The following is a 23,891-nucleotide window of genomic DNA, read 5'->3' as shown; positions in this document are numbered from 1 at the left end:
ACATTATTTGATTATACGCAGAGTGACATATCCTTATTTCTACATATAAAAATTTACTTAAGTACTCTCTATGTTATATACTAGTGTGTGTGCAGGTGTGTATTTGTGTATCAAATTACCAAAGCAAATAATACATCATACATATATTCAGTCTAGCTGGATTTCTGAATAGTTGAAAAAAGCTAGGGAGGAGAAACTCTTTAAAACCAAGGAAGAACTGATATAACTTAATACATGGTCTTTAGTTCAAATTTTGGCTTTTTTTTTTTTTAAGATTTTATTTATTTATTCATGAGAGACACACAGAGAGAGGGCCAGATATACAGGCAGAAGGAGAAGCAGGCTCCATGCAGGAAGCCCAATGTGGGACTCGATCCCGGGACCCCGGGATCACGCCCTGAGCTGAAGGCAGACACTCAACCACTGAGCCACTCAGGCATCCCAAATTTTGGTTTTTTAAAATGTGCTCTAACTAGAAGATATACTATGCTACTATATTAAAAGTGCAGAATAACTAAATATAAGATTAGACAGATGATGTAATCCCTTTAATTAATATGTCCCTAAGGCAATAGGAACAAAAAAGTTCCATATACAATCCAAGGTGACATGTGGTTTTTCTAATTTCCTTTAAATAAATTCTTGATCACATAATAGGCATCCAGATTGGCAGTGATTCACAAAATAAGTTAAAGGGAAAAATATTTTTCTATCAGATATGCTTGTAGATGAGAAATTAGAAAAAAAATTTTAGAGTATCAACATAAAGTCTGAATTAAAAATGTACCTTGAACAACATGGCTTTCAACAACTATGTGATTACATCTTAGCCAATTTCCCAAAAAGCAATCAACTGAACTTATGAGGCAATATACAACTCTTTAACCTACCTAGAATTTGATTCACGGAGACGGCTGTGTTGAACCACAGAAGTTGCTGGACTGATGTTAGGAGTAGCACAGCGAGATGTGCTCAGATCACACTGATCCAGTAACTTGAGCAGCTCTTCTTCAGTTGGACCACCTACATCTTAGGAAAACACACACTAATTACCATCACTTATGTCAAAAGCTTACCCTGTGACAAACAACTTTCCACATGGAACCTACCCTTATCTTCACTTTTGTTAACCATATCCATAGCAGTGGTCAGATCCCACATCTGAATGCTGCCATTTGTATGGCCTGTGAACAAGTAGCGCCTTGGCCGGGAGCCCATCCTACTGGACCCCTCACATTCTCTCACTGTAAATGAGGATATTGTTGTACAGTCAACAGCCTGGATCTCACAGATTCTGCAAAAGATATGTAGTTGTAAACCATGGGGAACAAATAACACTTTATAATTCAGATTTTTGAAATTACTTACTTACTTATGAGTATTCCATATATGTAAAACATTTAAAAAGCTCAAGGCAGGTTGACAAAAATAAAATTCAAGCCTTATTTCTTTGAATGTAGAACATAGGCTCTTATAAAACAATGTATTTAAATAACTGAAATAATGCAAATAATTTAAGTCAACCTTAAAAGAAAACCAGAAAGAACCTTAATGGGAATTGAGTAATTCTTTAAAAGAAAGTTACAAAACTAAAAAGGCAGAAAGAAAGAAAGAAAGAAAGAAAGAAAGAAAGAAAGAAAGAAAGAAAGAAGAAAGAAAGAAAGAAAGAAAGAAAGAAGAAAGAGAAAGAGAGAGAGAGAGAAAGAAAGAAAGAAAGAAAGATAGATAGATCTTGAGAAGTCATTTAAAATTTATGTGCAAATTTTAAGTCTGAAACCAAATCATTCAATAGGTTTTTTAAAAAAAAAAAAAAGAAAAAGAAAAAGCTGCATGGAGAAGTCTAAGTAGCAACCTTCATTAGGATAATATTCTTAACTTTTTCAAAGCATTTTTAGGGTTATTTCATTGATTTTCATAAAGATAAAAGAACCTGAGAAAGAGCAATTATTATCCACATTTGACAAATTAGGAAACCAAGAAATAATGTTAGCAAATGATCTGCCAAAGTCAAGTAAGAGTTGACTAAATTGTACTTGATTGAATTATTTATCCCAGACTACTTCAAAACGAGGGGGCTTATTAAAAAAAAATTAAGAACAATTAGTACCAGGCAAATGCAAGGTCAAAAAATAAAGGAGGAAGGGAAAATCCTTCTCAATATGAGAAACATAAAAGTAGAGTATGAAGCATAGCTGAGCTTCCTAGCAGGCAGGGCAAAAAAATGATAGGCGAGGGTTAATTACTAGATGCCTACATACAGTGATAGAGGCTATCCTAGTCTCATTCTCAATCTAAGAGAAACGTTTTCAATATTTCACCACTGAGTATAAAGTTTACTATAACTGTTTTTATAGGTATTATATTCAGGTTAAAAAATCTGTCATTTTGTCTTAAGCACTAAGGTTCCTTTAGATTACTTACACTTAAGATAAAGTAAAATAAAACAATATACATCTATGTGCTTGACAACAAACATGATTTCACTTTTTGTTTTTCCCATGGGCTAGATTCCTTAGAATTACTTCTTCCTTTAAAATGTTGACAAAGTTTTTTCCCTGCCCACTTTTTTTTTTTTTTTTAAGATTTATGTATTTATTTATTCATGAGAGACACAGAGAGAGAGAGAGAGGCAGAGACACAGGCAGAGGGAGAAGCAGGCTCCTTGCAGGGAGCCCGACATGGGACCTGATCCCTGGACCCAGGATCACGCCCTGAGGTAAAGGCAGCCACTCAACCGCGAAGCCACCCAGGCGTCCCCGCTGCTGCCCACTTTCAAAAAAACCTGTTCATTTAACTTCTCACTATTAACAATCTGACCTGTTTTTAAACAGAAGCTCTGCTTCACATCAGCTTCATAAAGGGTTGATTTCCTATTTAATTCTACAAAGCAATTTCTCATTTTCATAAACGTTTCCTCTGGAATTGTAAATGAAAATATTACAAAATTTGTTTTGTCATACAGAGGTCATAACTGATTAGAACACACTGCTACTATATAAAGTTACAGAAGAGGGGCGCCTGGGTTTATGACTCTTGGTTTAGGCTCAGGTCTCCGGGCCATGAGATTAAGCATCTCTCATCATGCTTCACACTCAGTGTGGAGTCTGCTCAGGTCTCTCTCCCCCTCCCTCTGCCCTCCCCCTCCTGCTTGCACTCTCTTTCTCTAAAATAAGTAAATAAATCTTTAACAGAAAAGGAAGACATTAGAATTGAACAAGGATATGAAATACTACATCATTATAGGATGTTATGCAGCAGTTTTAATAAGTGTTTGGCACCCACCTTCACTGAATATGCAGAGAACACAATAAATCACAAAGATTTTAACATTTCTCAAGATGATAATTTAACTTCTAACTACATTGCAGGCTTCTAATACATTTTCTTTTAAAACAAGTGACAAAAAGATGGTTTAGTACATAAAAATCATTTTCTGGAATCCGTTCATTTTACAATTCCTGATGACTACTGCAATGGACTTTGTTGGAAAGAAAATATATCTCCAAGAGATTATTCATTAAAATATTAAATTAAAGATCATATGCTGAACAATATCAGCAGTGTTAGTCACATTAATATGAAAACCCATAACCTCCTTAATGACTTCTCTTAGGAATTCTACCGTTTTCACCTGTTTGGCATGCAAAAAATCCTATGTTTTTAAAGAAAAGAAATGTATAGCTCAATCTGAAGCTATATGTAATAACTAAAAAGAATTAAAATTTCACTCAAATGGAAAAGGAAGGGGAAACTAGCTTCTATTGTGCATCTGTTAGTGTCAGGGGCTACACAAGATTATTTCCGGTTTTTAACTCATTTTATCTTTTGACATCCTTCCAAGACAGGTGAACCTTATTTTATAAAGAAACTGGGGCTCAGGAAAATAAAGTAACAAGTGAATTTATATAGCTAGTAAGAGCAAGTGCCAAAATTAGAATTTAGTTCAGCTGTCTGCCATCAAATTCATGGGCTCTTGCTCTATCCTGGTCCTTCTTAACTGTCCACAGCATCAGTGAAAATCTTAAATAAATCCTAGAATATAAGCACTAAATAGACTGCCTTGATTTTAAGTTAAAATGATCACAAGGTAAGGACTAGATTTCTTTCTCCAACAATTTGTTTCTGGTAGTACTTATATCAATACACCAAATCATTCAATAGGTTTTTTAAGACAAAAGTTGCTTCTGAATATAATACCTCTATAGTAGTAAAGTTTTACCTTTTCCCAGTAGATGAGAGTCTTACGAACAGTTTGTTGGTAATGGGAACAACTTTCTGGATAAACACCTGTTGATCATCTCGCTCTCCGAAAGGCCCTTGGTCAGAAAACAGACAATGTCAAAAGAACTTAACTGAAATTCAGTTGGTTTCACTGAACAAAATGGACGTTAATATCAATACCAAAGGGGGGGAAATTTTTTTTTTCACGCCTATCAATATGTGGCATTGTGTATTCCATGTCCAAGTCAGACACGAAATGCAGTACTCCAAGTACTCCAACTTGCATTAAACATTTTCAAAAGAAATACGTAATATTTCGAGTTATATTTTATGCAGTAAGGCTGTCAAAGCGGAAGGCATTAATTTGCATAAGACTACACGACAGTACTAGAATGAGGCTTGTTAAAATATAGGCTCTACATGTAGTATCTTTAAGAACGTGCTCAGTTTCTTGTAACTTCAGAAAAAGGATATATAAATAAAATTACTTTATGTATGGATTTTACTTTTTTTGCAAAGCCAAATGCAAAATCTCAAAGAAATAAAGTGCAACTTCATTACACAGAATTTACTTAATCAGAAGCCTATTGCATCCTGCAAAGTTTTTAATCTAAAAAGAAAGATTCAATTATTTTTACGTGATTGTACTTGGCAAGGCAGGTAAATAGCTCATGTTTCAGAAAGATTCTGAATATGAAAAAAAGTGTTTCGGGCAGCCCCGGTGGCACAGCAGTTTAACGCCGTCTTCAGCCCAGGACCTGATCCTGGAGACCCAGGATCAAGTCCCATGTCAGGCTCCGTGCGTGGAGCCTGCTTCCCCCTCTGCCTGTGTCTCTGCCCTCTCTCTCTCTGTCTCTATGAATAAATAAATAAAAAATCTTAAAAAAAAAAAAAAGTGTTTCATATAAAACTTAAAAATTCTAGTAATTCTCGTTATCACACTCATTAGCTAAAATGCCAACTCATTATTCACAAATAGTATGTGATATATGATATAATTTTACCTTATATGAATCATACCTCATTAATAAATGGAACCTCTTGATTAGCTAGCAAATACCCATATTATGCTTACCATGTGCCACAGTAAATGCTTTGCAGGTAACTCATTTTAATCATCACGATAACCACATAAGGGATACACTATTATTATCTTCATTTTACAGATGAGAAAAGTAAGGCATCAAGAGATTAGTTAACCAAAGATCTCACAGGTCCTACCTAGTGGAATTGGAGTTCTCACCCAAGATGTCTGGCTCCCCTCTAAGCTATACAGTTGCTCAGTTACTGGACAATTTTCTGAAGTCTGATTCTATTGAGATGAAATGATAGTCCTCATTTAATAACCCGTAACCAAAGTCAAAATAGTGATGAATAAAATAACTAAGAATGAAGGCTCTGGAACTCTTCTCTTTTCAATCTTTACCTTCATGCGAGATTCTCATGTAACTTTACTCTTCATACCTCAGTTAATTATCCACACCTCCCTCCCACTTAGAGGTTCGCCAACTCCTCTCCCCAAATTGGCTCCTTTCATTCAGAACACAAAATGTTCTCGGGTGTTGGCTATCTTCAATGGTGAAGAGGGGAGGAGAGAATCAGAAAGGTGGTGGGATGCTTGGGCAGCTCAGTTGGTTAAGCATCTGCCTTCAGCTCAAGAAATGATCCTGGAGTCCTGGGATCAAGCTCCACATTGGGTTCCCCGCTCAGATGGGGGTCTGCTTCTCCCTCTCTCTCTCTCAAATAAATAAATAAAATCCTAACAAAGAAGAAAGATGGCCTCTCAACCTCTTGCCTTCTAATTAGCTCCATTATTTCTTCCTTTCATGACTGCCTCTAGTATTTGTTACTCGTCTGGCCACTGCAATCTAGATACCACCCACAGCAGCCTCTGAAACTGGACTTTCTATTCTGTTCCAATAACCTGAATGTCTACCTCTTAAAATATTTTTTTAAAGAGAACTATAAAAGGGGGGGAAAAAAATCTCCCCACTGTCTTTCAAATATTTTACAAGGCTGTTGTAATTTACAGGGCTGTTTCCAAACATGTCCTCTCTGATCTGACCTTCCATGATCTGACTCCTGCCCTTCCTCCCAGTCTCATGTCCTACTATCCTTACCCACAAACCAGTAACTAATGATCTTGACATTTTCTAAACTTGCCAGGTTCTCTGGGCCTCTTTCCTTCCAGCATGCTGTTTTCTCTGCCAGCAATGTCCCAATCCTAAAACATTCTATACCTACATCTCAGTTCAAGTCTTAGTTCAAACATATAAGACTTCTAGTAAGTGCCAGTTTCTGTTAATGTTAAGTGGGGATAATATACTTCATAAAATTGTCAAGAAGAATAAATGAGACGGTATGCTACAATACCTAGCATGGAGACTAGCACTACCTCCCCTGGGTGCCTTGCCCCATGCAACTGTTTACGTTTTATTCCCAGTCATCACTACACTGTAACTTGAGGTTCACTGCATTTTTTTTTTTTTTTTTTTAAGATTTCTAATGCTTGGAGCAAAGGCACTCAATACAATACTGTTGATGCTACAACTTAAACCTCTACAATGTAACATGTCAATTATATCCCAATAAATCAGGAAAATAATTCATTGAGGAGATAAAACTAAACTTCCAGTGCCTATGTCACATAGAAAAGTGGGTCACAGGGCACCTGGGTGGCTCAGTGGTTGAGTGTCTGCCTTTGGCTGAAGTGGGGACCCCGGGGTCCTGGAATGAAGTCCCGCATTGGACTCCCTGTAGAGGACCTACTGCCCCCTCTGCCTGTGTCTCTGCTCTGTGTCTCTCATGAATAAATAAAATCTTAAAAAAAAAAAAAAAAGAAAGAAAGAAAACCGAGTCACAGAGCAATTGTTAAAATCAACAAAACTGAATGTGTTTCTTTTTCTTCTAAGTAGCTTGTATTGTTTAAAGATTAACTATTTTGAAATCTATTACTGTGGGAGCATATTCTGGATGGACATACATTTACATGTTTCACACAAAACAATTCTAACAACTCTCATGTACTCCCTTTTCTCCATCAGTGCTATAATTTCTGCTTATTAAAAAAGGGATCAGAAAGGCACATGGGTCAATGAGCAGGCCCTGCAGAACTATTAAAAGTACAGTGAGATACAATGTATATATGGTAGAGATTCTTCCAAAAGGGTCCCTGGGGAAAATGATGGGTCTCTGTGAAGACTGAGCATATGTGTGAGTATCCATATGCATGTGTCATATGGTATACTGAGGGACAAATCAAACCAATTTTGTATACTTCTGCTGAAATCAGAGCATATCGATGGAGATGTACTATATCATTTCCTGAAAGCCCTTACAACACCATCAAAACAACTGCTAGCGCATAACACCATCAGCTCTTTCCTACCTTCAAATTTTATTTTCAGATTATTAGCAATAAAAGAAAAAAACCTTCAAGTTTCAAATGTGCATAGCTATTGTGGCTTTTAATAAAAAAAAATAGCAGTTAGCTTTTGGAGACATTATTTAAATAAGGAAATGATAAACAGATGAAAGCTTTGCTCTCAATTTTTAAACAAAAATTGCCATAATTTGTAAATTTATAGAACTAAGTAAGCAACACATTAAATTTCTGTTTTAAATGAGTTTCAAAATTAAGTTGAATAATTTATATTTGAAACTCATCTTTAGGTTTCTATCACAGTTAACATACTACTTCTGCATTGCCCACAAAGTATTTGAAAATGCCCCCAAATGCCTGGATGGCTCAGTGGTTGAGCATTTGCCTTTGGCTCAGGTTGTGATCTTGGGATCCTGAGATCAAGTCCTGCAACAGGCTCCCAAAGGGAGCCTGCTACTCCCTCAGTCTGTGTCTCTGCCTCTCTTTATGTGTCTTTTATGAATAAATAAATAAAATCTTTAAAAAGAAAGAAAAGAAAATGCCCCAAATTATCTAACCCACCTATGTCATTTCCAGAGGAATAGCTTCCATGACTTTCTGTCTCCTCCAGAGACAATATCTTGAATGATGCTAAAGGAGTAGAACCTGGCTGAGTAGAGATCATTCCTCTGAATCGTGTTACTGTCCATGTCCGGACGTGATTATTATCTGCACACACTAGGAAAGAGAACAAAAAAGTTGTTACATATAGATTATAAAAACACCAACAAAATCACTTTTATAAACACATTTTAACTTTTTAAACTGTGTTCTATATTAAATAGATCATAGCATATTTTGAGTGGCAAATGACATATTTATCCTAAAATGATACTTAATCTGTACTTGGCCAACAGAAATGAGAACAGAACACAGTTTACCTTGTTGCAAATATAAGGTATGTAAGTAAATCTATGGGTCCTTATAAAAGTAGCCTGTATAGATGTAAAAAGGGTTTTTAAAAAAAAAGTGTGTGCAAGAGAAAAGATGCTGAATATTATTCTGTTCTGTGGCTAAACTACATAGTAAATGAATTGCCTAGTTTTTTTTTTTTTCCAATATCACAACTGCTTCTGCTTATGTTAAATATTAAACAAGCTAGATCATGAGTTCCTGAAAATTTACTGATATAAATTACACTTGTCAAAAAGCTTGTATTGCCTACTCATAGTAAGAAAAATTAAGGACTATTTTTAGATAAGAGAGTCTGCATTTAAGAAACTATTTTTTGTATAAGAGAGTCTAGCTTTTTTCATGTAGGTAACATTAAGAGGATACATGTTGAGATATCTAACAAGTACCTGACTTCTGCTGTTTTCTGATCTAAGTAGCTACAACTTTAAAAAATTTAAACCAGCAACTAATTTACTTTTTAATGCAAAAAAAATGTACTTTTGTGACACGCTTTAATAAAAAAGTGTCCTTTTTAATGGAAAAGTACGATTTATTTGGATTCTAGAGCATGTGTTATTATCCGCAATGAGCTATGATCTCACCAATAAGTACTAGGGAAGTATCCACACTTGCCTATATACACACCTTTCCTACTGGGCAAAATGCCAGAGTTGCAAATTTTAAACAAAACTTTAGAAATTTAATTTTGACAAACAGCAATAAAAATTCAAAGTATACAACTGTTACTTATGTAATAAAATTCCCATGTCTCAGGATGCCACTTTCTGGTGAAAAAGGAAACATTTAGTTCTAGGCTGTTTAATCAGCTTCATGGAAAATAATTTCCTGATTTCACTATTAAGCTTACTAGGATTCAGAAAAATAAAAAAATAAAAAGAAAATACCGTAAACACTTTTAGGTGATTCAATAGGCAATTATGGCTATTTTGTTAAAATTAATCATTAAAGTTTTTATTTAAGACATGAAAACTAACACTATCAGAGAAAGAATGTACATATGCATTGATGTCCACCAGGTGGCAGGACAACGTAACTGAGTATACATAAAATACTGGACATTTTTCTTGAAATATTTAATGTTAAAATGCAGATTTTAACAGTTCTCTGGTACCTCCTCCTGCAATAACATCATCACCATCAAAATGATAACAATTACTACTGAGTTTAAGTATGGTCATTTAAATGTCACAATAAGAAAAAATAAAAAATAAATAAACATCACAATAACCTTGCAAAACCGTCTTATTTTCTCACAGGATCAAATTACCTCATTTTACATTTTATTCTGCATCTTTTATGTGTCAAGAAGTATGGTATGTGTTGAGAACAGAGTAAAACAGCTTCTGCTATTATAAAACTCACATTCTAGAAGAGAGAGACACATGATACCCAAGCAAACAAAGCAAAATGACCCAGTGTTAAGTCTATGAAGAAAACAAGTCAAGAGGATGACAGAGAAAGTGGCCTGGACAGATGTTTCGCCAATCGAGCCGGGATGGCCTCATGATAAGGTACTGGAAATGGGATCTGAATGACAAGAGTGCAGCCAAACAAATATCTAGGGGTAAAACACAGGCTAATGAAAGGAAGTGGTGCAAAGTTCTGAGGCAATTTTAAGAAATGAAAAAGCCAAAGGGTTAGGGTGTTGTGAGCCTAAGGAAAGTGACAGGAAGGGTAGGGAGGAAAAGAGGCTTGACAAGAAGACAAGACCATAGCAGGAAGAATCCTATTAGTTAAGTGACCTGCATTCATCAGGAAGCCATTGGGAACTGGATATGGTTTACATTTTTAAAAGGTATTTCTGGCTCTCTGTACCACAGAGAGGCAAGAGAGGAGGAGGCCAAAAAACTGAGCTCAGTGATCTAGGGGAGAAATGACAGAAGCTCCCAAGTATGCCGGCAACGGACACCGAGCATCAGATTTGGGACTTACTTTGACGCAAAGCTAAAAGGACTTACTGATAGATTACACACTGGTCGGGAGGAGAGAAAGGGAGGAACCGCGGGTGGTTCTAGGTCTTCAGCTTGAGGAAATGAGCAGATGGTGATATTGTGGACTACCATGGCTTCTGAGGGAAATATCAAAAGGACTCTTTATCCAGGTTAATTTTGACACGTCTACACAACCAGAGACAGACACTAGATATTCAAGTTTGGAACTCTGCAAATGGTCACAGGTGCAGAAAAAAGTCTAAGGGTCGCCAGGAAAACTATAGACAAGGAAGAATGGAGAATCAAGGATAGAGCTCTGAGGAACCCTACCCTTAGTACCCAGGCAAAAGAGGAGGAACCAGCAAGAATGGGACAAAGACTCCTCAGTGAGGGAGGTGAGATGCTTTATGAAAACCAAAGAGGAGACAGACTGTTTCGGGGGGGGGGGGGGGGGGGGGGGCATAATTATCCTCAGAACAATCTGACTTTATACTCAAAACAATCAAATACCAATAAAAGCACACCCACCCATCCATGGTTCCATTTAGTGCTCACTCAGACTGGAAATTAGTGAAAGGTGCATCATCTTTTAATATAGAATAGTCTTCATATAAACAAACTTGACAGATGAAAATAAAGCTTATAAAAAGTTTAAGTTAGGCAGGAACTGATCTACAAAAGATTTAATGTAAAAGCAAGCTCTACTGATACACCTGACTCAAAATAAAATTAAAGCCTTTTAGAAATCTTCAGATAATGAATCTTATCAATAGAATTTTACTGTGACCATCATACTCTGTGTGTCATACTCATTGAGCTTAAAAATCTGTGTCATCTAAGTATTTAATTAGTATCTACATTTTTTTTAAAAAATCTAATTAAGGAACAACAAAATCATGAAAATGTAATTTTCTTCAAATAATCTTTTTATACATTCTACTAGTTTTTAGTATTTTTAGAAAATGATGAGACGGGGATCCCTGGGTGGTGCAGCGGATTAGCGCCTGCCTTTGGCCCAGGGCGCGATCCTGGAGACCCGGGATCGAATCCCATGTTGGGCTCCCGGTGCATGGAGCCTGCTTCTCCCTCTGCCTATGTCTCTGCCTCTCTCTCTCTCTCTCTCTGTGACTATCATAAATAAATAAAAATTAAAAAAAAAAAAGAAAATGATGAGATAACAAATACACACATAAATCTACAACTTTAGCCTTAAACCTTAAGACAACACGACCAAACTTATATTAAATTCATACTTGGCAAACTTTCCTAAACCTCAATAGGATTATTAAGTATTTTAAAATATACCATGAGAACAAAATGCTAGAATAGAGCGTAAATAAAAGATACGGTCAACTCTTGCCTAAATCCCTGTAATTACAACCAGGCAAAATTTTTTAAAAAATTCTTAAAAGACAACATTTCTTCATTTATTCAACTTTTCTACCATTTCATTTAGTATGTTTTTCTGTTTATAAAGCAGTGCTTTTACATTCTTTCCATTTGTAGGAGTCTAGAAAATTACACACAGGGCAACAAGGTTTTACAGGAGGCAGACCTCGTCACCAGTGCTTTACCTGATACAAGGTGCTTCTCGGACAGCATGATTTTTGTAACAGGACTTCGGTGAACTGTGAAAGTCTGAAAAAGCTGCGGGCCTGATCCCACGGTCTCGGGGTGCTGCACGATCACTCGCACTGCTCCAGAGCTCGTACCATAGGCAATCTCAATCCAGTTACCAGAGACACCTACACGAAGTCAGAAGTTGAGAGGGGGCATATTAGAGGATGACAAGAAAAAAAAAAGCTGCCCTGTGATAAAAGCAGTAGAGCTGGATTCAGTGCTTTTATGAGCCCCAAATCCAGCCTGGCAAAGACGCTGTACTAAAGTCATTATTTCCGTTACAAATCATTTCCCACGCCTCCCTCCCAGATAGACCTGGGCTGTCTGTTAGGCTCTATCACAGCAACTACAACCCCACTCCTCGATTTCCAAGTCTCTCTCTACTCATTATTGATATAGACTGAATCACAACCATCTTTTTATTTATATCACCTTACAGGGTACCTGAGACATGGCAGGTCAATAAATGTTTAAATAATTAGTAAATCTGCCATGCTAAGAATGCCACTCACATAACATAGTATTCCTAGAGCAATATTCCATATCATTTTTAGCCTAGGATGACCATGTGTTTCACTTTTACTTTTGCTATATAACTGATTCTTCAATAATTAGGCACATACCATTTAACAGATTCAAAATACTTAGCTCTGAAACAAATATACCCATTACATTGCCTACATCATACGGTGTCTCTTCTATTATGTACAGCTCATTGTGTCAAGTTCACCTGTGACTTTTTTTTAACAAAAAAACCCAAGTGTCCATATTCTACCACATATTTAAAGAAAGAATGGAGGTCAGTGACCCATATACTTAAGAAGGTTCCTAGATAAGAACCTTTTAGTTTTAATCGTTGTTCTTCCTGATTCACCTGAAGATACTTGACTCAACAGAGAAAGAGCACTACCACAGGAAACACTTCTCATGACCTAAAAGGGGACTCCATCCTCCCCCTGCCACTGCAAAAGAAGTTCTTTCCTTTCTTTTTAACTAGATTGAAAAAAGCAGCACACCTCATTCTAGAGCAGAGGTCAGCAAACCTTTTGTAAAAGGCTAGATGGGAAATATTTCAAACTTCCCATTCCACACTGTCAACTGTTGCACAAAAGCAGCCAATGACAACATACAAGACTATCAACAAAGAAAGTAGTTTAGGGACTCATCTTAGCACAATATAGTTGAAATCCCACTGTAATTTTAATCAAAATAATCTGCATACAGTACAATATTTATTTCACAATGAAAATGATTTCCTTCATGAGTTCAATAAAATGATGATGTTCTAGAACACATTCAGATTTATTAATATTACTGGACACATGTCAATATTTCCTGTAACTCTTTTCATGATAGATAAACTTTAAATTCTACATTTATGTTTTATCTTTCAATGTAGAATATAAAAAATATAAAAATTCTTAATAATTTACAGAACAAGCTTGTTAATTAATTTCATTGCAATGGCCTCTGAAAGAATGAAAGCTACAGATAGTAAATCCTCAAATAAAATGTCCTTTTCTACAACAAATTATAAGTTTTCCAAAGAAATAAGGCAATTTCCAACAGAGACTAGCAGTCTAAGTAAGAGCTTTCTCACTTCTGTTTAAAAAAATAAAAGCTTCTAATTTCAAAACAAAGTCAGCTACAATAAATAGGAAGGTAAATGTGCAGATCATTATTTTAATAATTTAAATATAATTCAGAAGAGGAAAAGTTCTAATTTCCCATCTCAACTTATGCTCGTTTATGGGTCATGTTTGACTTCAACACAAATATAAACTTTAGACTAAGAGATGATATCCTTCCAACTGCAGTTCTCCGAAAAAAAGGACTGGGTTAGTTTTAGTATAATAAGCCAATAAATGAATATATATTCCCAAAAACAGGTCAAGAACTTGTAAGAAGTTTGCCATGTACTAACTTGTTTTGGGTGTGAGGTAAACACTGAGCGCAGTGATGGCATCATTGGAAGGATCGTGATAAAGCTCAGTTACAAGAAGATCATTGTCCTTCATTCGCAAAGGAAACTTCTGCATATCTAAAAAATTAAAATTTTAAATAATGTTAAAATAGTGTATCTATTTAAAACTAAAAAAGGTATTATTTTTTAAAAATCATATTAAATAGGACCAGGGTAAGCATCTGTAAACTTACCTATGTAATATATTGATCCATTGTTACAGCCCAGTAGAAGGAATGAACCAGCAGTGTCGTAACTTGTTATAGGAACAACATCTTGAACCTGATGAAGATTATTATTAGATGTTAGATATTATCATTTATATTTCCTGCTCAATTTCCTCAAAATCTGACTCTTTTAAACAAAGAACATAAAACAAAACAAAACAAAACTCACTAGGGGTGCCTGGCTGGTTAAATCAGTAAAGCATATGCCTCTTAATCTCGGCACATGAGTTGGAGCCCCATACTGGGTGTGGAGATTACTTAAGGAAGTAAAAAAAAGAATCCACTAATAACTAAATAGGGTTTAGAAAATTACTTTATTTACATACATACACGCCCTGGTGTACATATATATATATATATATACACATATATATACATATATTATATATATACATATATACATATATATATACACATATATACACATATATATATGTGTATATATATATATTTTTTAAAGACTTACATAATTTTATTTGGCCAAGCCACCAAGAAAAAAAAAGGGGTGGGGGAGGGCGGATTATATTGTCAATTTTTTTTTCATATGTTCTCCGGTGGAGGAGGAGAGAGGTGTTCGTGATTTTGCACTTGGAGGCCTCGTTTCCTCCCGCTTTCTAACCAGGTTTGCAGATCGAGGAGCTCTAGCCGCCAAGGGGCCAGGGCTTCAGGTGCAGAATGATAGGACAATTTTTTTTTTTTTTAAGAAGTCCCAAAAAACACATACAGAGAAAAAGTAAACTTTTCAAGTTACGTGTGAAAATGCCCAAATGCCGAGGCCCCCGCTGTGCTTTGCCTGTCCAGGACGTGTGATTGGATTTTAGCAAATGCTATTAAATGTGCCCGAACATCAATTAATCACCCCCATGGTGCATAAAGTTATGTTGCCCTGGAAATAATATAGCTCCTTTTAAAACCTTTCAAAAATTTTTTATTTCTAGGGTGCCTAGGTGGCTCAGTCGGTGAAGCATCTGCCTTCAGCTCAAGTCATGATCCCAGGGTCCTGGGATAGAGCTCAGAGGGGAGCCTGATTTACCTTCTCCCTCTGCCCACTGGTCCCCCTGCCTGTGCTCTCTGTCAATAAATAAAATAAAAATGTTATTTCCAACAGCAGCACTTTCCTTTCAGAATTCCGGTGGATTATCTCCTTTCTCTTCACAAGACTGTGAGCTCAGAGCCACATTAAACTGAAGGCCTAATCTGACCAGGTTCCTTTCCCCTTCTCTCTCACAGAAGAGATTAAATGGCCTGCCCAAATTCACACAGTAAGTAGGAACAGCGTTAGAGCTAGAAAACAGATGGACTGGTTGCCAAATAGCACTTCCTCCCTGGACCATTTGTCACCTTGTTTTTGACAAGATGGTATTCCCTATCTTCATTCTTCCGCTCAAGACCTTACCTCTGTTTCTTAGGAAACAGTAAGATAAAAAAGTTCCTTTGAACTTTTGTTTTTTCAAATACTAAAATAAAAAAGTCAACTTCTCAAACAAATTAGTTAAAAAAATTATTAACTGACAGCATTTGTGCTACAAGAAAAGCAAAAGGCATAATTTTACTACAAAACAAATGAACAAACAAAAAAAAAATGTTGTTTAGAGCAGTGCCAGTAAGATTGAAACGAATCTTCCTTGTGCAGAGCCGGGCAGGAGATGCATGTGCAACTTCACAGATGACATTTAAATGAAGTATCTCCCACGTGCCAGCTATCAGCTGAGAGAATGAGTAACTGGCCCGGATGAGCAATGGGAGATACCACACTTGCTCTGCAGGAGCTTGTGAACTTGAGGGCAAAAGAGGGGAAGAAGGAGCATCACATAACGACAGGCACAGAAAGAGCTGCGATACCATCAGCAAGGAGGCAGGATCCTTAGCTTAGGCCTACGTGGGGAGAAGGGCAAAGATCAAGGAAAAGTTGAAAAGGGAGCGAAGCCGGGAAACTGAGAAAATCAAGTATGAATGAGGTAGAGGAAGGGCATGCCTGGCAGTACACCAAGTACAGAAGCAACGCACCATCTGGGTCCCTTCTTTGTGAAAGGAACAAATTTAACCAAAAGCTAAAACTCAGAAGTAATGATTCCTATAAAGCTGTATGACCCTCAGTTCTACGTGAGCCTTCTGGTGTCCTACATAGAAATGTCGAGATTCAATGACCAACCCCCACTTCCACCCACCTGCGCTAACCCCAGCTCAGGTGTCTGTTTCAGCAGAGCCAACAAGTTTTGCGGCAGGGCAACACTGAAAGCTTTTCAGTGATAAAGATGTCTGAAGAATGGAGGGAAGGCTGCTTTAAACCAATGACCAGTTTTCTTATACCAAGTTCATTTTTTTAGTTCTAGCACTCTAGAAAGAGCTTCAACTGCTACACCAGAATCTTCAGAGTAGGAGGATGGGGACAGATATGGGCATGAGATTCCTTCGCCAGGAATGAAGGGGGCAGCAGCCTGGAGCATCCCATGGCATATCTAGGGCAAACGTTTCTACCATGTGTTCTCTGGTAAGATGGGATTAGAGCCTTCCTATTTCTTTTTCTGCAACTCTTGACCCAAATCCTTCCTACTTTTCCTTCATGCGTACCCCTCAGTACAAGCACAGAGAAGGCAGAGGATGAGGAAGGTTACAGAGGAGTCAGGACTCAGTTCTTCCCTCCCAGCATAAGTGAGAGTCAGTTCTTCGGCGACCTCCTCTTCTCTACCCTAACAATGTCCTATCAGGAATCTGAGACACTGTACTGATTCACGTATTTGGCTGAGTCAGGGTGGTCACAAATCTACTATGCAAGTGGATTTTCTCTGCTAAGGTAGCACATATTCATTATTTCTTATGTGCAAAATTAAATGAATACAATTTCAAAATTATCAGTCCCCCCCCAAAAAAAAAATCCATCTATGTTCCTAAGCAACACAAGGCCCCTAGAGTCTTTCAACCACAGCCTCTACCTAATCATTTTTAATAGGATGTTTTACCCTTCATCCATTACTTATTAAGTAATCCCTTATTCAGATTTACCAGCCTATCAATTTATTTGCTGATATTTATTTATAAATATCCTTCTTATTAAAGGGCATTTTTTAAAGATTATTTATTTATTTTAGAGAAAGAGAGAGAACACGAACAGGGGGAAGGGCATGGGGGGTGCGGGGGGCAGGGGCAGACTCCCTGCTGAGCCGGGAGCCTGATGAGGGCTTGATTTCAGACCCTGAGATCATAACCTGAGCAAAAATCAAGAGTCAGAAGTTTAACTGCCTGAGCCACCTAGGTGCCCCAAAGGGGAACTTCCTTAGTGCCTCTTTTATTGAAGATTATAAGTTTAAACAACAAAAAAAGAACAAAAACCTGAAACATCTCTTTTTAAAAATATTGTTTCTTTTTTCTTACTCAAATCAGATACAATCTTTGTATAAACTTTTAAACTTTCACGAAAATCTTAATGAGGGGTGCTTGGGTGGCTCAGTCAGTTAAGCGTCTGCCTTCAGATCGGGTCATGATCTCAGGGGCCTGTGATCAAGCCCCAAGTCTGGCTCCCTGCTCAGCGGGGAGTCCGCTTCTTCTCCCTCTTTCTATGTTCCCACTTGTGCTCTGTCCCTCACTCTCTCTCTCAAATAAATAAATAAAATCTTTTTAAAAGTTAAAAAAAATTAAGTAAAATAATTTTTAAAAAATATTTTATTTATTCATGAGAGACACACACACACACAGAGAGGCAGAGACGCAGACAGAAGGAGAAGCAGGCTCCAATGCAGGGAGCCTGACGTGGGACTCGATCCCAGGTCCCCAGGATCAGGCCCTGGGCTGAAGGTGGTGCTAAGCCACTGAGCCACCCAGGCTGCCCAGTAAAATAAAATTTTATTGAAGCTGTCCTAGGGCACCTGGGTGGCTTAGTCAGTTAAGCATCTGCCTCTTGATTTTGGCTCAGGTCCTGATCTCAGGTTCTATGATGGAACCCTGCATGGGGCTCTGCACTGGGTGTAGGGCCTGCTTAAGATTCTCTCCTTCTCCCTTTGCCCCACCCCCAAATCTTATTGAAGCTGTTCTAATAAGAACTGGTACCCAATAAATATTTCACAGCTTGTAGAACTTAAACACACATACATATACACACTCACCCTCTTTCTCTCTTATTCATCTGATTTAAATACTTCAAATCAATCTGGATTATACAACAGTTGTCCTTTGTACTTGGTGTGTTATTCATGGGCAGAACTGTTGCTGAAAGCCAAATCAGAACCTCTCAACCAGTGTCACAGCCGCCACAGGAGTCAGCCTCGGGTCAGAATTGTCCAGTGAGATCTGTGTTTCAGATGCTTAGATTTCATAACATACTATCTCTGCTCTGCACTACAAAGAAATTCATCTAGCTGGTATATAAGGCTTGTTTGCTGCACGAACACTCAACTTTCCTAAGGTCTTCCTGAAATGTAGAAACAAACCTACTTTGTAAGATACGGGTTTTCATTTCAGTTCATGCGTATGCCAAACAAGAAGTTACACAAAGAACTAAAAGCTTAAGAATAAAGGATACTTTTAGGATGCTAGTACAGTCTTCAGGATCCTAAAGATAGGAAAACTTTTATATGTAGTTTTGAAAACACTGGTTAGAAAAAGGTAATAAAGGGATCCCTGGGTGGCGCAGAGGTTTAGCGCCTGCCTTTGGCCCAGGGCGCGATCCTGGAGGCCCCGAATCGAATCCCACGTCGGGCTCCCGGTGCATGGAGCCTGCTTCTCCCTCTGCCTATGTCTCTGCCTCCCTCTCTTTCTGTGTGACTATCATAAATAAATAAAAAAATTAAAAAAACAAAAAAAAGGTATAAAGAAGCATGTTCCTTTAGGAACCCAAATTTACCTTAGAGGTTTTACAGATAGTATAGCTTCCCCCACCCACCAAAAGTTCAGACTTGACATAATTAGTCACATAACCTATCTAAAAGCAGACTTTCCATTAATCATTAAAACTCACATTACTCTTTACAGAAATACAGAAATATTACCAGCTGAAGAATCCTTCTGATAAGCTTTCTTCTACTTAGACTTTGGATCCACAGAGACCAGCCCTTTCCTACATTCCTTGGTCCATCACATCTATGGTAACAACCATTATAATACCTTTTGCTGTGCTTATATGGAAGGCCTTCTCTAATACTTTTTTCCCCACAAGCAGGACTTCTATCCCTCATCTAACATAAAACCTAATTTTTTGTTTCTAATCCCTTTCACTGAAGTCTTTCATTCTCTCACCACCCCTGAATCTAAGGGGCCATAAGATCTCAAGAATGCTGCTCCACAAGCTCAATTCATCATGACATTCAACCACCATTTTTTACTCAGATTGAAACTTCCAGATCAACCCATCACTTTTGCTAAGGATCTGGCATCTGGATCATGATTTACTTCTGTCTTACTCTCTACTACTCTCCTGGCACCTTAACGTACATACTGATAATCCTCACAGATCTCCGAGTCCTATATCCCATACTTTCATATTCAAGTCAGTTCTCCATTATGATCACTGAGAACTGTCCCAATTCCAAAACTTTAAATTAAATCTTGGACCACAACTGCCTATCTTTCCACTAATTCTCATTCCTTACAAGTCATCAATCTGCTTTAAGATACCTCTAGTCCCCTGACATCCTTGCATCCTTCTACCTGGCACTTCCTCACTTCTTGATCTCACTCTCCACTACTTTGCATCTTCACGTTTTCTCATCCCTTGGTGTGTCATATCCACCTCATTACATCTCTGATCCTGGATCAGTCCAATATTGCTCTTTCCTCTTGCTCCCCCTTCCTGGTCCTGAGGACTAATGGAGAGAGACTCACATAGCTCTATGACCCGGGTCCACTACAAATGTACGATTTATCATCTCTGCAATTCTTTTTTTTTTTCCATCTCTGCAATTCTTGATACATACTTCCACTGTCTTTCTCTTTCATTGAATTTATGTTCTTTGGCACTCCTTTCTTACTCTTCCATCAGAGAAAGAAGTGTCTCTAGTCTCTGTTAAGTAAACCCCTCTAAATGGTTTCAGATCTCATATACTCCTGACTTCCATGGGACCAGAAATCATCTCCATTCTTTCACTCTTCATGTGCTTTCTCTGACAACTCCCCTCTCTGACTATAAGCATGCTCAAGGTTTTTCTATTCTAGAGAAAAAAAAATAATAAATAAAGCACTGAACATATTTCTACCATCTAACCTTGATCCTTAAGCTATCACTTTGTTTCCCTGCTTTCCTTCACCACCACACTTCAAAAGGTAACTCTGAATTGGCTGTCTCTAATCTTTGATCTTTTAATTCCTCAGTTCCCACCATCTGGCTTTTCCCAACCAAAACCTAATTAACGTACATTCACAAATCATATCCTAGAATAGTGTCATTTCTCAATCATTTCATATATGTCCTTTTGGCTCTTAGTTTCCTATCTTGTCCCCTTAAATGCTAACATTTCCCAGAGTTCTTTTCTTCCTACATATATCCTCTTAACAGAAAAACTTATCAATTCTTATTTTTCAGTTGTCCATGAAGTGTTGTAGTTTCCAAATACTTCTTTCTAGCCCTTTTATCCTTCCTAAATTCCCAAGGGGTACTTCCAAATGTGTACTGAACACCTGCACTCAGACACCCGCAGGAATATCAGAGTAAACATATGTAATCAATCAAATTATTCTTCATACTGTCCCCCACCATATCTGCTTCTCCTCCTACATTCTCTTTCAATGTATTACTTATCCACCTGACTGTCACTAAGAATCTAAAACTAGAAGTACATCTCATCTGTCTCTCCTCCTTTAATTTTCCATACTCAAACCAGATACCAATCTTGTTAATTTTAGGAAGGCTTATAAAATGTTTTTCAAATAGTCTCATCTTTCCCACCTCTACCACCGCTGTCTTTAGTCAAATCTCTCTGCTTCTTTGCTGCATCAACCCCTTCACCTCCAGTCCAGCTTTCATATTGGTTACCCGTGTGGCTTCCTAAAACATGGATCTCACCACGTTCCTCTGCACTTCAAGTCCTTTAATTTTTCCTCTCTCCTTCAGAACCAGGTACTAACCCTTTTTTTCTCTTCTTCTTGTTCCTCTCAAGTATTTGAGATCATTTAGCTTGCTATCTTCTCTGAACAGGCTCAGTACTTTCACACAGATCTGCGCTTCACTCAGAAAATGAAGTTTGCCTGGACTACTATTGCAAAAGTACAGAACTTAAAACATCTCAAAGAAATGAAGAAATGTCACACCATAGTTTAACTATTAATTTTCCAAAGTGACTTAAAATTCTTGAAAACATAACCAAATCTGTGCCTAGAAGTAAATTACCACTACAAATACATACTATATTCTGTGTAATCAAAAATAGAAACAAAAAAATGGGCAGAGGATCTAAGTAGACATCTCTCCAAAGAAGACATACAGATGGCCAACAGGTGCATAAAAACATGCTCAACACCACTCATCACCAGGGAAATGCAAATCAAAACCACAATGAGTTATCACCTCACACCTGTTAAAATAGCTATTACCAGGAAGACAAGAAGTAACAAGTGTTCACAAGGATATGGAGAAAAGGGGCCTCTCGTGCACTGGAGAAGGTAAATTCCATAGCCACTATGGAAAATAATAAGGAGGTTTCTCAAAATATTATAAACAGGGACACATAGGTGGCTCAGTAGTTGATAATCTGCCTTCAGCTCAGGGAGTGATTCCAGGGCTCTAGGATCAAGTCCTGTATCAGGCTCCCCACATGGAGTCTACTTCCTCCTCTGCCTATGTCTCTGCCTCTGTGGGTCTCTCATGAATAAATAAAATCTTAAAAAAAAAAAAAAAAAAAAGATTTTAAACAGAATTACTATATAATCCAGCAATTCCATTTCTGGGTATGTATCTGAAGTAAACGAAAACACTAACTCACAAAGATACATGCACCCCCATGTTCAGTGCAGCATTATTTAAAATAGCCAAAATAAGGAAACAGCTTAGGTACTCATCAATGGATTAAAAGATAAATAACATGTAGAATATACAGAACACTTCTGAAAGAAATCGAGGAAGACACAAAGAGATGAAAAAATATTCCATGCTCATGGATTGGAAGAATTAATCTTGTGAAAATGTCAATGTTACCCAGGGCAATTTACACATTTAATGCAATCTCTATCAAAATACCATGGACTTTCTTCAGAGAGTTAGAACAAATTATTTTAAGATTTGTGTGGAATCAGAAAAGGCCCTGAATAGCCAGGGAAACATTAAAAAAGAAAGCCATAGCTGGGGGCATCACAATGCCAAATTTCAGGTTGTACTACAAAGCTGTGGTCATCAAGACGGTGTGGTACTGGCACAAAAACAGACACATAGATCAATGGAACAGAAAAGAGAATCCAGAAGTGGACCCTCAACTTTATGGTCAACTAATATGCGACAAAGGAGGAAAGACTATCCACTGGAAAAAAAGACAGTCTCTTCAATAAATGGTGCTGGGAAAATTGGACATCCACATGCAGAAGAATGAAACTAGACCACTCTCTTGCACCATACACAAAGATAAACTCAAAATGGATGAAAGATCTAAATGTGAGACAAGATTCCATCAAAATCCTAGAGAAGAACACAGGCAACACCCTTTTTGAACTTGGCCACAGTAACTTCTTGCAAGATACATCCATGAAGGCAAAAGAAACAAAAGCAAAAATGAACTATTGGGACTTCATCAAGATAAGAAGCTTTTGCACAGCAAAGGATACAGTCAACAAAACTAAAAGACAACCTACAGAATGGGAGAAGATATTGGCAAATGACACATCAGATAAAGGGCTAGTATCCAAGATCTATAAAGAACTTAATAAACTCAACAGCAAAGAAACAAACAATCCAATCATGAAATGGGCAAAAGACATAAACAGAAATTTCATCAGAGAAGACATACACATGGCCAACAAGCACATGAGAAAATGCTCTGCATCACTGGCCATCAGGGAAATGCAAATCAAAACCACAATGAGATCCCACCTCACACCAGTGAGAATGGGGAAAATTAACAAGGCAGGAAACAACAAATGTTGGAGAGGATGTGGAGAAAGGGGAACCCTCTTGCACTGTTGGTGGGAATGTGAACTGGTGCAGCCACTCTGGAAAACCATGTGGAGGTTCCTCAAAGAGTTAATTAAAAATAGATCTGCCCTACGACCCATCAATCACACTGGGGATTTACCCCAAAGATACAGATGCAGTGAAACGCCAGGACACCTGCACCCCAATGTTTAGAGCAGCAATGTCCACAATAGCCAAACTGTGGAAGGAGCCTCGGTGTCCACTGAAAGATGAATGAATAAAGAAGATGTGGTCTATGTATACAATGGAATATTCCTCAGCCATTAGAAATGACAAATACCCACCATTGCTTCAACATGGATGGAACTGGAGGGTATTATGCTGAGTGAAGTAAGTCAATCGGAGAAGGACAAACATTATATGGTCTCATTCATTTAGGGAATATAAAAAACAGTGAAAGGGAATAAAGGGGAAAAGAGAAAAAAAATGAGTGGGAAATATCAGAAAGGGAGACAGAACATGAGAGACTCCTAACTCTGGGAAATGA

General features: G+C 37.5%; 1 protein-coding gene across 3 annotated transcripts in view; it reads right to left on the bottom strand.

Moving 5' to 3' along the window:
• The window catches only part of KCTD3 (potassium channel tetramerization domain containing 3), a 55,096-nt gene that overhangs the window by 1,750 nt on the left and 29,455 nt on the right, over positions 1-23,891 (bottom strand). For 2 of the 3 annotated variants that reach the window (XM_025421010.3, XM_025421012.3), the window contains exons 11-17: positions 14,266-14,353; positions 14,033-14,149; positions 12,063-12,233; positions 8,165-8,320; positions 4,220-4,316; positions 1,110-1,294; positions 891-1,029 (exon numbers count right to left, since the gene is read on the bottom strand). In XM_025421010.3, the coding sequence (XP_025276795.3) occupies positions 891-1,029; positions 1,110-1,294; positions 4,220-4,316; positions 8,165-8,320; positions 12,063-12,233; positions 14,033-14,149; positions 14,266-14,353 (953 nt within the window). The remainder of the gene's footprint in view (positions 1-890; positions 1,030-1,109; positions 1,295-4,219; positions 4,317-8,164; positions 8,321-12,062; positions 12,234-14,032; positions 14,150-14,265; positions 14,354-23,891) is intronic. The other variant, XM_025421011.3, reaches the window with a different exon arrangement.

This window comes from Canis lupus, chromosome 38, assembly GCF_003254725.2.
Source record: "Canis lupus dingo isolate Sandy chromosome 38, ASM325472v2, whole genome shotgun sequence".
NCBI lineage: Eukaryota > Metazoa > Chordata > Mammalia > Carnivora > Canidae > Canis > Canis lupus.
The sequence above is the reverse complement of the archived record's forward strand: the minus strand, read 5'-3'. Positions and strand labels throughout refer to the sequence as shown.